This window comes from Hemiscyllium ocellatum, chromosome 1 (assembly GCF_020745735.1).
Source record: "Hemiscyllium ocellatum isolate sHemOce1 chromosome 1, sHemOce1.pat.X.cur, whole genome shotgun sequence".
Lineage (NCBI taxonomy): Eukaryota > Metazoa > Chordata > Chondrichthyes > Orectolobiformes > Hemiscylliidae > Hemiscyllium > Hemiscyllium ocellatum.
In genome coordinates this window covers 14,392,113-14,406,042 of record NC_083401.1, presented here as the reverse complement: position 1 = coordinate 14,406,042, position 13,930 = coordinate 14,392,113, and the positions used below count along the sequence as shown (strand labels likewise).

General features: G+C 45.7%; 1 protein-coding gene across 4 annotated transcripts in view; it reads right to left on the bottom strand.

The window, feature by feature from the left end:
* si:dkey-183c6.8 (protein O-GlcNAcase) overlaps positions 1–13,930 on the bottom strand; it is a 62,514-nt gene that overhangs the window by 29,574 nt on the left and 19,010 nt on the right. For 3 of the 4 annotated variants that reach the window (XM_060837575.1, XM_060837738.1, XM_060837819.1), the window contains exons 6-8: positions 5,837–5,935; positions 1,822–2,097; positions 62–163 (exon numbers count right to left, since the gene is read on the bottom strand). In XM_060837575.1, coding sequence (XP_060693558.1) covers positions 62–163; positions 1,822–2,097; positions 5,837–5,935 — 477 coding nt within the window. The remainder of the gene's footprint in view (positions 1–61; positions 164–1,821; positions 2,098–5,836; positions 5,936–13,930) is intronic. The other variant, XM_060837656.1, reaches the window with a different exon arrangement.

Below are 13,930 nucleotides of genomic sequence, written 5' to 3'. Positions count from 1 at the left end.
ACCTCGTAAACTCTGGGCAAATCAGCCTGAAGCTTCCAAAAACACACAAATACTCACTCACTTGGGCACAGAGGTCTGTTCACTTCCTTTACCCAGTCAGCCAGTGCCAAGTTCAGGGCTTCGTTGGGGCAGTACTGGCGTGTCTCAGAGCCCTTCTCACCACCTGCAATGGGAGTAACTGCAGTGAATTGCTTTGTTGGAATATCCCACCCTTTCCCAGCTGTAGTATGGAAACCTTCCATTCCCCAACCGCCCTGTCCCTCAAACACCCACTTCCCTTATTTCCTCATCCCCCAAACTCCCCCGCGAAATTAAACAAAAATCCAGGGAACGAGGAGTTGGAAATTTGGAATTGATCCCAATAATTCCCCTATAACTGAGCCCCCATTTAGTTTAAAGCCCTGTGTACAGCCCTAGTTATGCGATTCGCTAGGACTCTGGTCCCAGCACGGTTCAGATGAAGACCATCCCATCTCGTGGAAGTCCATCATGGTTGACAATTGGAGAATTCCTTAATTCATCCCATGTACAGTGGGTGATTAGACTACCAATCCACAGAACATAAGTTTGAATTTGAATTAAATAATTTAGTTTGGGTTCAAGGCGACAGGAAAATGAAGACTAGGTGTCAGTGTAAAGTATTTTCTTCTTTATTGATGCATGGGACGAGGGCATGGCTGGCTAGGCCAGCAATTATTGTCCACCCCTAATTGCTCAGACACCAGTTAAGATTCAACCACATTGCTGTGGGTCTGGAGTTACATGTGGGCCACACCAGGTAAGGATGGCAGTTTCCTTCCCGAAAGGACATTAGTGAACCAGATGGGTTTTTCCAACGATCGACAATGGGATTTGTAGTCATCACTAAAATGTTAATTCCAGATTTTTTTTTGATTGAGTTCAAATTCCACCATCTGCCATGGCAGGATTTGAACCTGGATCTCCAGAACATTATCTGGGTCTCTGGATTAACAGCCTAGTGATAATACCATTAGGCCACCACCCCCCGAAGAAGGTGAATGTGGCAGCTTGCTGTAAATCCCCACTTAGTTCACCTTAATAGATGGGGATCTGCTAGCTTTACCTAGTCTAGATCTCTGTGATCCCACTCCCTCACCAATTGAGGGTGGGGGAGTGGTGGTGAGAGCTCCTAAATGTCCCCTGACATGGCTTCACATGTTACTCAGTTGCTAACAAACCAGTCATTTTTTTTGAAGAAGGGGAACAATTACTGAAACACCCCCTGAGATTGGAAACTTCCAACCAGATGGAAGTGATAGAGGCCGTGCAGGAATTTCTCCCATTCCATTCCAATTTGACATGTCCCAAACCGCCCTCATCTCTACCCACAGGCCCTGCCACAAACCCAAACCCATCCCTAAACTCTACCCTGACTCCCACAACTCACCCGGGGCTCTTCCTGATAACCCACTCCAATCCTAACTGCCTTAAACACAAACTACTGCATCTCCCCAAATCCACACATTCCCTCATATCCCCCAAACACAGCTCCCCCCCATCTCCCAAAGCCAGATACCCCCAACCCAATTCCTTCAAACACGTTCCAAGCAACTCCCTCCAAAACCATGCTAATCCCAAAAATCCAAAATAGTTCAAACCATCAAACCCACTGAAACTCCAGCCCCTCCCAAACTATCTCAGCTTTCCAGTCCCTAATCCCAGCACATTCCCCAAACCGTAGCTCTCCAAACCAGTATCTTAACATCCACCCAACTCCCACCTTCTCCTTCAGCCCCCAGCTCCGAGAGGTGGAGGCCAGGTCTAACCCTGGGTCTGTCGGCCAGACCTTTTGCCACGTACCATCCGATCGTGTTGCTCTGAGACCACACCTATACCAGGTGGCCAGGGTGTGGATGGGGAGGTAATTGGCCTCCAGCTCACAGTTGGGATTGAGCAGCATACCATGCAGCTTGGAGACCAGACTAGAGGCACGGCCTTTGTAGGGACCGAGGAAGACACGTCTCTGGGCATAGTCATTGGCATGAAGGTTGTCCCATATCAGTGGCCGGCGCTTGATGACCACTTGAACCTCCTCCACCGACTCGGGAGTGATCTCTTTGGAGATAACAGTGGACCCTAAAACATGCAGATGAATGAAAACAACACTCATTTAGTTCACTTCGGGGTAGTTCTTTTTTTTGCCCCTTGGCAAGATGCCGAAGTGCCATACCTTCCTCTTCAGGAGAGCTTCTGTCACCCAAAAGAATCAGGCTCCACAATCAACAGCAGCCTTTATGTGGATAGGAACCAGAACGGCATTCGATAATAAACACCGGAGAATATGGAAGCACTGCTGGACAAGATGTGTGATCCAGGCCAGGCCAGGCCAGGCCAGGCCCTAACTATCCAAGGGTCCTATTGAAAGCACAGGCTGAGGGGATGGGGTCACTTGGTCAGTAATACATGAAATTCAATCGATAACAAGAGGTGAATAGAATCAGAAAGTGTAGAACCTGGATGCATAGAGTTCAGGAACTGCAAAGGAGAAAATGCCCCAAGTCAGGCCTCCTAGCAGTAGACAGGATGTGGGGACGAAATTAAATTGGGAATAGAAAAGGCATGTGGGAGAGGCACTATTACAATAATCACGGGAGCCAGAGTCCTCCAAAATTCAGGTTGGCAGCAGATCGCAAGAAAAGGAATTTGCAAAATGACGATGAGTTGGGTTTTTGGAGCAGCTTATGGTAGAACCCACGAAGGAACAGGCAATTCTGGATTTGGTGATGGGAAATGATGTAGACTTGATTAGGGAGCTTAAGGCAAGGAACCGCTAGGGGACAGTGATCATAATATGATAGAATTCACCCTAGGGTTAGAGCGGGAGAAGCTGGAATCAGATGGCATTACATTTGAGCAAAGGTAATTACGGTGACATGGGGGAACAGCTGGCCAGAGTTGATTGGAAAGGGAGTCGACCAGGGAAGAAGATGGAGCAGTAATGGCAGGAGTTTCTGGGGGTAATTCAGGAGGCACAGCAGAAATTCATCCCAAGGAAGAAGAAACACTAAGGAAAGAACAGGGCAATGACGGCTGACAAGGGAAGATAGGGATACAATAAAGAAGAAAAAAAACAATGTAGCGAAGATTAGTGGGAAGCTAGGGAATTGGGAAGCCTTTAAAAACCAGCAGAGGATAATTAAAAAATAGCAATAAGATGAAATTTAAGGGTAAGCTAACTAGTAATACAAAAGAAGATCGCAAGAATTATTTTAGTTATATAGAAGGTAAGAGAGGCAAGAGTAGATATTGGACTGCTTGAAAATGAGGCTGGAGAAATAGTAATGGGGAACAAAGAAATGGCAGAGGAACTGAATAGGTATTTTGTATCAGTTTTCACAGTAGAAGCATACCAGACTTCCACAGAGGAATGGCTGTAATGGCTATCACTAAGGAGAAGATGTTGAAGAAGCTGAAAGGTCTGAAGGTGCATAAATTACTCGGATTGGATGGACTACAGCCCAGAGTTCTGCAGGAGATAGCTGAGGAGAGTGTAGAAGCATTGATGGTGATCTTTCATGGAAGATGCCAAAGGAGACTGGAAAGTGGCTAAGAAGGGAGAGAGAGGAGAAGACAGGTAGCCATTGGCGATTAGCCTGCCCTCAGTTGTTCTCAGGAGTTGAGTCCATTAGGATGAGATTGATTACTGCTTAGAAGTACATGGTAAAACAGGGCTGAGTCAGCATGGCTTTGTCAAAAGGAGGTCATGCTTGACAAACTTGTTAGAATTCTTTGAGGAGGCAGTGAGCAAGTTAGACAAAGGAGAGCTAGTGGACATGGGCTATTTGAATTACGAAGGAGCTGCACAAGAAGCTGCTCAATTAGAGAAGAGTCCATGGGACAAGGTATTGGCACGGATAGAGGGCTAGCTGGCTGGCAGAAGGCAGACAGTGGAGATAAAGGGGCATTTTTCAGGATGGCAACCAGTGACAGGGGTCAGTGTTGGGACCTTTGCTATTCATGTTTTCCACTAGCGATCTGGATGAAGGAACCGAGGGCATTGTGGCTATGTATGTGGATGACACAAAGATAGGTGGAGGGACAGGTAGTGTTGAGGAAATGGGGACAGAAGGACTTGCACAGGCCAGGAGAGTGGGGAATGAAGTTCCAGAAGAAATAAAAAATGGGTAAATGTGAGGTTCCACATTTTGGTAGAAAGAATAGAGACATAGACCATTTTCTAAACAGACAATGGCATTGGAAGTCTAAAGCATAAGGGGACTTGGGAATTCTAGTTCAGGATTCTCTTAAGGTTAACATACAGGTTCAGTTCGCAGTTAGGAAGGTAAATGTAACGTTATCATTTATTTCAAGAGGGCTAGAATACAGGAACAGAGATGTATGCTGAGGCTGTACAAGGCTCTAGTCAGACCGCATTTGGAATACTGTGAGCAGTTTTGGACCTGTAGCTAAGGAAGGATGCGCTGGTGAGGGGACTCCAGAGGAGGTTTATAAGAATGATCCCAGAGATGAAGGGCTCGTCATATCAGGGGCAGTTGAGGACTCTGGCTCTGTATTTGATGAGGTTCACAAGGATGAGGAGGGATCTCATTGAAACTTCCAGAATACTGAGAGGCCTGAATAGACTGGAAGTCGAGAAGATGTTTCCACTCATTGGGCATAGTGAAGAACCGAGATGAGGAAGAATTTCTTACAGAGAGCGTGGTGAATCTGTGGAACTCATTGCCGCACAGGGCTATGGAAGGCAAGTCATTGAGTCGAGATGGATAGGTTCTTGATTAGTAAAGGGGTCAAGGGTTATGGTGATGGATCATTCAGCTCACTAAACTGAGGAAGGAGATGTGACAACAAGTGACTAAAATCTTAGTTGAGGGTGTAGGTTTTAAGGAGTGTCTTAAAAGGAGGAGAGCGAAGTAGAGTTTAAGAGGAATTCCAGTGCTTATGGCTGGGCCGCATGGAGCCATCACAAAAACCATTTCAGCAATACCTATGAAGTGCAAAGTTAGACGTTGGTGACCTTTTATCGCAGAATTGTTATAGTGTGGAAGCAGGCCATTCAGCCCATTGAGTCCACACCAACCCTCTGAAAACCATCCCACCCAGACCCACCTACCCTATCCCTGCATTTGCCATGGCTAATCCTGCACCTTTCTAGACACTAAGGGCAATTTAATATGGCCAATTCACCTAACCTGAGCATCTTTTGGACTGTGGGAGGAAACCGGCGCACCTGGAGGAAACCCACGCAGACACTGGGAGAATGTGCAAACACCCACACAGACAATCACCCGAAGCTGGAATCGAACCCGGGTCCTTAGCGCTGTGAGGCAGCAGTGCTAACCACCATGCCGCATATTTGCATTCTGTAATGACAATCTCTCAACTAATCAATGTTAACATGCCTATAAATCAGCTTCCTTTGCTCTGCAGGATAAATTATCGTGGCTCTTTGCAATTTGGCATTCTTGCATTCTGTCCTGATGAGTGCAAGGTGAGAAGATTCAGCAACACGTTTCTTGGTTCAGCCGCATTCAAGTGCTCACTCACCAAGCAGCTTCTCAAGCAGTTCGTTGCCTTGCACTGCATTTGAAAACCTTGAGGTGGTGCACGGGTCGAAATGAATGCGAGTTCTTTCCTTCCTTCGGAGAAGGGAAGTTTTCACCCTCACCTAGCCTTTACCTTACTGGCACACGGTCGATACTTAAACCCTGAGATCAACCGACAGCAGTTATTAAATGTGGCCTTGCCAAAGCTGCCCAAGTGCTGATGGAATTATGTGAAAACGTCTGACAAGGCAGATTAGAGCAAAGCTACCAGAACATGTCAGTGCAGAGTCGGAGCAGTGTCTGCCTCGTACCTGTCCAGATGATGCCGATGCCAGGCTGAAGCTCGTTCCCTATGACCTTCAGGTAGTAGGACTTGCTGAGGCTGGGGTAGCACAGGGAGCTGCAGTATTCTGAAACACAATCAGAGACACAGGGGAGGCAGAAGGTGTTCACTTGTTCTTTCTGGCAAGTGCATTTTAGGAATGATTACCAAACAAGCAATATCAGAGGGAGGCTGTTTCCATTAGAATCACAGCAATCATAGAAACGTAACACCTGAGGTTCTGCCTGTGGCTATGGAGAAAGCACAGGTTTGGGTGGGGCCTGGGGGGGGGGGGGGAGGGCATTCTTGGCTAAAATCTAAAACCAGGAAATGAGTTTGTTTCATTCAGATTAGCTAGTTAGAGAGATAGGGACTTCTGGGGTGAGGGGGAGAGAGGGAGAGGTTTTTTGTGTGTGTGTGTGTGTGTGTGTGTGTATGTATACATGCGCATGCAGGCTGCAAGTGAGTGATGTGTGTCTGCTACGTGTATATTTTTAAACTGGAGTATTGCTGAAAAAAGACATTATGTTGAAGCTTTCTGTCTTGCACTCATCAGGACACTTTACAGGAATGCCAATTCAAGTTGGGGGGAGGAGAGAAAATATTTCTATTACATGCAACAATAGTGGTGATTGGTTGATAAAAGGACACTGATTGTGGAAGCATTGCCAAGGAGCTTGCACTACTTAATGACAACTGACAGTTAACTGCCAATTTTAAACTAAGCGTGTTGATTCTGATCAGCTCTGGGAAATGCACCAGCAAACTGCTGACACTTATTTTATTTAGTTGAAAGTAGTATGTGTACATTTTAGCTGTTTGCAAAAAAAAAGGCCTTATGAAATTACAACTGAAAATCTTAGTACCTCCATCACAGTCAGAAAAGAGTGTTCTACTGTATTAGCGCGATCTGGAAAACATGTCCTGCAGTCAGTATCACCGTGAAGCATTCTGGGAAGAGTGTTAAACAGTGACGCAGGTGAAACAAAGCAGCTGATTGGGTGAGCAAGACTGAGTGATCATTTATACTATATTTTATAGAATGGAATGTCTTTATTTTGGGGCTACAGTTTCTAAGGGTAATAGTGCAGAGGTCTGCTTCTTGTACCTTGTGTGGGAAATTAGAGTGTTCCAGTTCCTGGGACCAGAAAGTATGCAGGAAACTACTGGACAAATCTACTGGAATCTTTTGAGGATATAAAAAATAGACTTGATAAGGGGGAGCCAGTGGTAGTGGATATTTTGAAAGATTCCAGTAAAGTCTCACGTAACGAACAGCAGGTAAACATGAAACCCATGTGATTGGGGGTGGTGTACTGACACGGATACAGAACTGACTGGCAGACAGGAAAGAGCAGGAATAAACAGGTCAATTTCCTGAGGGATAACCAGTGACCACAAGGGCATGTAGGGATCGGTGAGTGATGATATAGATGAGGGAACTACATTTTCTTTCACATGTGGGATGTGGGTACCTCTGACCAGGCCAGCATTATTGCCCATTACTCACTGCCCAGGGGGCAGTTAAGAGTCAACCATATTGCTGTGGGTCTGGAGTCACATGAAGGCCAGGCCAGGTAAGGACAGCGGTTTTCTTTCTGAAGGACATGAGTGAACAAGATATGTTTTTCCGATAACAGAGAATGGTTTTAGTGTCATCATTAGACTCTTAACTCCAAATTCTTTATCAAATTCAAATTCCACTACCTGCTGTGGCAGGATTCAAACATCGGGTCCGCCCGAACATTAGCTGACTTTCTGGATTAATAATATCACTAGGCCATTGCCTACCCCTGATGTCATACCTCCAGGCTTGCAGACAACACAAAGCTAGCTGAGCTGTGAGGAAGATGCAGCAAGGTGATTTGGACAAGTTGTGAGAGTGGGCACATGAAGTACAAGATTAGTTTTCCTACAGTGTGGAAACAGGCCCTTCGGCCCAACAAGTCCACATCACTCCTTCAAAGAGTAACCCACCCAGACCCATTTCCCTCTGACTAACACTATGGACAATTTAGCTTGGACAATTCACCTGGTCTGCACATCTTTGGACTGTGGGAGGAGACTGGAGCAGCGGGAGGAAACCCACACAAACACGGGGAGAATGTGCAAACTCCACACAAACAGTCGCCCGAGGCTGGAATCAAACCTGGGTCCCTGGTGCTGTGAGACAGCAGCGCTAACCACCAAGCCATCGTGCCGCCCCGAATAATGTGGATAAATGTGAGGTTACCCACTTTGGTAGCAAAAATAGGATGGCAGTTTATCACAATTATCAATAACTTAGGAAAGAGGGAGATGAAACGAGAGCTGGGTGTCCTTGTAAATCAGTCACTGAAAGTAAGCATGCAGTTGTACAGGATGTTGGTGAGAACTGTGTACAGTTCTTGCTGCCCTGCTATAGGAAAGATATTAACAAATTGGTGACAGTTCAGAAAAGATTTACCAGGAGATGGCCAGGAATGGAGGGTTTGAATTATAAGGAGAGGCTGGATAGGCTGAGACTTTTTCACTGGAGTGTAGGAGGTTGAGGCGTGACCTTGTAGGCATTTACAAAATTGTGAGGAGCATAGATTGTGGTGGCACAATGGCTCAGCGGTTAGCACAGCCGCCTCACAGCGCCAGGGACCTCAGTTCAATTCCAACCTCAGGCGACTCTCTGTGTGGAGTATGCACTTTCTCCCCGTGGTCTGCGTGGGTTTCCTTCCACAATCCAAAATTGTGCAAGTTAGGTGAATTGGCCATGTTAAATTACGGCTGGAGGAGGAGCGCCTCATTTTCCACCTGGGAACCCTCCAACCACAAGGGATGAACTCAGATTTCTCCAGTTTCCTCATTTCCCCTCCCCCCACCTTGTCTCAGTCAAATCCCTTGAACTCAGCACCGCCCTCCTAACCTGCAATCTTCTTCCTGACCTCTCCGCCCCCACCCCACTCCGGCCTATCACCCTCACCTTGACCTCCTTCCCCCTATCACATCTCCATCGCCCCTCCCCCAAGTCCCTCCTCCCTACCTTTTATCTTAGCCTGCTGGACACACTCTCCTCATTCCTGAAGAAGGGCTTATGCCCGAAACGTCGAATTTCCTGTTCCTTGGATGCTGCCTGACCTGCTGCGCTTTTCCAGCAACACATTTTCAGCTGTGATCTCCAGCATCTGCAGACCTCATTTTCTCCATGTTAAATTACCCATAGTGTTAAAAGGGGTGGGTTACTCTTTGGAGGATCTGTGTGGACTTGTTGGGCCAAATGGCCTGTTTCCACACTGTAGTGAATCTAAGGCGAATCACCCTATTTTTCCCAGAGTGGGTGAAACTAGGGGCAAAGTTTTAAGGTGAGAGGAGAAAGATTTGAAAGGGACCTGAGCAGCAACATTTTCACATAGAGGATGTTTTTATTTATAACTCATTCACAGATGAGAGCGTCTCTGGCTAGGCCAGCATTTATTATCCATCCCAGAGGGCAGTTAAGTGTCAATCACAGTGCTGTGGGTCTGAAGTCACATGGAGGCCAGACCAGATCAGGATGGCAGTTTCCTTCACTAAAAGATCATTAATGAAGCAGACAGGTTTTTCCAATAATCAACAATAGATTCATGATCATCATTAAACTCTCTGTTCCAGATTTTTACTGAATTCAAAGTTCACCATCTGCCAAAGTGGGATTTGTACCCAGGTCCCCAGAACACCACTTGGATCTCTTGGTTAAAAGTCCAGTGATGATACCACTAGGCCATCACCTCTCCTTTGGAGTGAACTGCCAGAGGAAGCTATGGAGTCATAGAGATGTACAGCAGGGAAAGAGGCCCTTCAGCCCAACCCATCCATGCCAACCAGATATCCCAACCTAGTCGAGTCCCATTTGCCAGCACTTGGCCCATAGCCCTTCAAACACTTCCTATTCATATATTCATCCAGATGGTTTTTAAATGCTATAATTGTACCAGCCTCCACCACTTCCTCTGGCAGCTCATTCCATACACATACCACCCTCTGCATGAAAAGGTTACCCCTTCAGTCCCTTTTATATCTCTCCCCTCTCACCCTCAACCTATGCCCTCTAGTTCTGGACTCCCCCACCCCAGGGAAAAGACTTTTTGTCTATTTATCCTATCCGTGCCCCTCATGATTTTATAAACCTCTGTAAGGTCACCCCTCAGCTTCTGATGCGCCAGGGGAAACAGCCCCAGCCTGTTCAGCCTCTCCCCATAGCTCAAACCCTCCAACCCTGGCAACATCCTTGTAAATAGTTTCTGAACCCTTTCAAGTTTGACAACATCTTTCCGATAGGAAGGAGACCAGAATTGCAGTTTGATGCCGGTACAGTTATTTAAAAGACATTTAGACGGGTACATGAAAAGGGAGGGTTTAGTGGGATCTGGGACTTGCTTAGTTTGGGAACATAGTCGGCTTAGGCGAGTTGGAGCAAAGGGTCTGTTTCTGTGCTGTATGACTCTACGACTCAGAATGATCCAGATGTAGACTATACGCATGTTTTATTCCCACTTGGCCTTTGTGGCCCTAAGCTGGAATCCCTTGCTCCAGTCTTTGAGCCATGTCTTCATTTCTCTTGCCTAATTTACTCTGTGTCACCTGCTTAAGTAATAAACCTGAATTGACTATCTTTGGGGTTCTGCTTGTTGGTTTGATGCCTATTCTCCACTTTCCAAGTCCTGCCTATCTCATTGAGATTCATCTGGAGTGTGGCGAGTGGATCTGACTCCTTCTGCTGCAAGATCATCTCTGGCCCTGGCCCTGTGTACACAGCAGTCAGAACTCTCACTCTTTACTGCACAGAACAATATCAATCCTCCTCACTATACTCTCCCCATCTACTTTTCCATTCTTTTTTGGTTGCCAACTTCTAGTTGAATGGTTTCCTGTCTCATGGGGCCATGGCCAGTCAGTTGATCCACTCTGTAGCTCTTGCCCAAACAAGGAGAAAAAGTCTCAAATCCAATCGATAACTGAGGCTATGGGTCCTGCCCACTGTGTTCCCTTATCTTCCTCACTTGCAGTCACACACACCCTCCATCCCTTGACCAGTGACCCCCATCAGGTAACACTATTGTTACTAAATCGACAGCATGTATGTTCACTTTAAAATAGAAAGTGTTTTCTTAATATTGAAGTAAGCTTGAAATTCAGGCTCAGCTGCCTGAATGGAAAGGCTGGGAGATGGGCTGTTTCAAATAGATACATGTAACATTTGGCTGTGAAATGGATGCCTGAGTTTTGGTTGCTGTTTTGACAACAGTTCAAATATAACCAGTTTGTTTAAATTATGCCCAGGATACTCAAACCCAATTGAGTTTGAATATACTGTTTTGACAATATTTGATCAATGACAGGGAACGATGTTGCAGGGTATAAAACCAGGGCACTTTGGAAATTTGGTCAGAAAGCAACTGCCGCCAATCAAGAAAATAACTACCACAGTGGGAGAGCTAACTGTCCATCTAACATCAGAAGTCACTCTCTATCAAAAAAGTACCTTTTCATGTAAAACATATTCGCAGTAAAACATAGACCCAGGAAGACTGAAGAAAGCAGAGAAGACAGAGACTGTGTGGACTTGAGATTAAGTTAATGTAATGTTTAATAAGGAGAAAGTGAGGACTGCAGATCAAAGTCAAAAAGTATGGCCTGGAAAAGCACAGCCAGTCAGGTAGCATCTGAGGAGGAAAGTCAACGTTTTGAATGTTAATAAGTCTGTTATTGGAATTACATTTTTAGAGAGTTGGGGTCAGATCATAAGTAGTTAAGAAAATGGGGCTTGTATTGGTGAATAGTTTTTGTTTAGTGCTCAATATTAGAGCTAGGAAAATAAATTGTTATGTTTCTTTAAATAGTGGAAATTAGGAGTTCTCTGTCACTCACATTTTAACAGATTACGAGGTGAGGCGAGCTTTTCTGGGTGTTCCATTGTAATTATCAGAGGGGTTCGATCGCTGAATCGGAACGCTATCCTCAGGGTGTGGCATTAATGTCTTCCAGCTCACGGTCTAGAAGACAAAGCTGCTTGAGCAGTAAACATTCATAACAGGGTCACTCAAGGAATATGAAATAGTGGCATGTAGCGATCTCCAGTGTTTGTAGGGGTTTAGAGAGATGGGGGGGGGGATTCTTCTCAGGAAAGGGGGAAAAATTTGAGATTTTACCAGGCTCAGCCACAAGTCTTTTGTTTGCCTTATTCTGTCTTGTAGACTGTGTGCCTTGTTGGGTGTGAGGGATGAAGGACAATGAGGATTTGTTTGACAAACTAATCATCATGTTAATATCCTTCCTGTAATGACCCATACAATGTCAACATCATTCTTGTTGTCAGTACAAGTCAATTCTTTGAACATTTCGACAACAACCCTCAGTGCCAGAACTATACTGTACACAGAGCCACAAAGCACAGTATGACCAGCGAGGGGGTGTTTTGATCCAACAACGACTCTTTGCACTCTAGCCTCTCTCTCCTGATGAGGCCCATTGTTTATCCCACTGGATTGAAAAGCCTCATTAAAGTGCCTGGAACAGGACCCCTTTAGATCTGAATGGAGCGGCCATGTTGAATTCTGAGGGAGAAAGGAGTAACACAGTTTTCAGGTTCATTCTTCTCCCAATCTTTGTTCCATTCTCCGAAATAACATCACTCCTTGGTATCAGAGTTTTTCTAATCCCAGGTCTCTTGCACCACCGCTCCCCCTCCCCCCACACCCATGCTTTATTGGCTCCCCAGTTAGGGACTGTACAGTAAACTCCTGAATTCCCTCCCAAACCCATTTGGCCGTTCTCTTGTGACCAAGTTTTTTTCTTATTTATTCATGAGATGAAGGTGTCACTGGCTCACCCAGCATTTATTGTCCATCCCTAATTGCCTAGCTGGATGTTAAGAGTCAGCCTGTGGGTCTGAAGTCACATGTAGGCCAGACCAGATAAGGATGGCAGTTTCCTTCCCTAAAGGGCATTAGTGAACCAGATGGGTTTTTCTGGCAATTGGCGATGGTTTCATGGTTATTAGATTCTTAATTCCTGAATTCAAATTCCATTGTCTGCCGTATTGAGATTCAAACCTGGGTCCCCAGAACATTACCTGGGTCTCTGGATTAACAGTCCAGCAATGATACCACAAGGCCATAGCGCTGACATCGATACAAACTCCATCCCATAGCAGTCCTATGAAGTGCCTGCCTAGGAATGGTGACATATGAATGGAGAAAGTGAGGACTGCAGATGCTGGAGATCAGAGCTGAAAATGGGTTGCTGGAAAAGCGCAGCAGGTCAGGCAACATCCAAGGAGCAGGAGAATCGACATTTCGGGCATGAGCCTGAAGAAGGGCTTATGCCCGAAACGTCGATTCTTCTACTCCTTGGATGCTGACTGACCTGCGCTTTTCCAGCAACACATTTTCAGCTCTGACATATGAATGGGCCAATAGGCTGAGAAGTGGCAGATGGAATTTAATTCAGATAAATGTGAGGTGCTGCATTTTGAGTAAGCAAATCTTAGCAGGATTTATACACTTAATGGTAACACCCTCGGAAGTGTTGCTGAACAAAGAGACCTTGGAGTGCACGTTCATAGCTCCTTGAAATTGGAGTCGCAGGTACATAGGATAGTGAAGGTGGCGTTTAGTATGCTTTACTTTATTGGGCAGAGTATTGAGTACAGGAGTTAGGAGGTCATGTTGCAGCTGTACAGGACATTAGTTAGGCTACTGTTGGAATATTGTGGGAATTCTGGTCTCCTTCCTATCGGAAAGATGTTTTGAAACTTGAAATGGTTCAGAAAAGATTTACAAGGATGTTGCCAGGGTTGGAGGATTTGAGCTATAGGGAGAGGTTGAATAGGCTGGTTTTTTTTTTCCCTGGCGTGTCAGAGGCTGAGGTGTGACCTTATAGAGTTTATAAAATCATGAGGGGCACGGATAGAATAAATAGACAAAGTCTTTTCCCTGGGGTCGGGGAGTCCAGAACTAGACGGTATAGGCTTAGGGTGAGAGGGGAAAGATATAAAAGAGACCTAAGGGGCAACGTATTCACACAGCGGGTGGTACATGTATGGAATGAGCTGTCAGAGGAAGTGGTGGAGGCT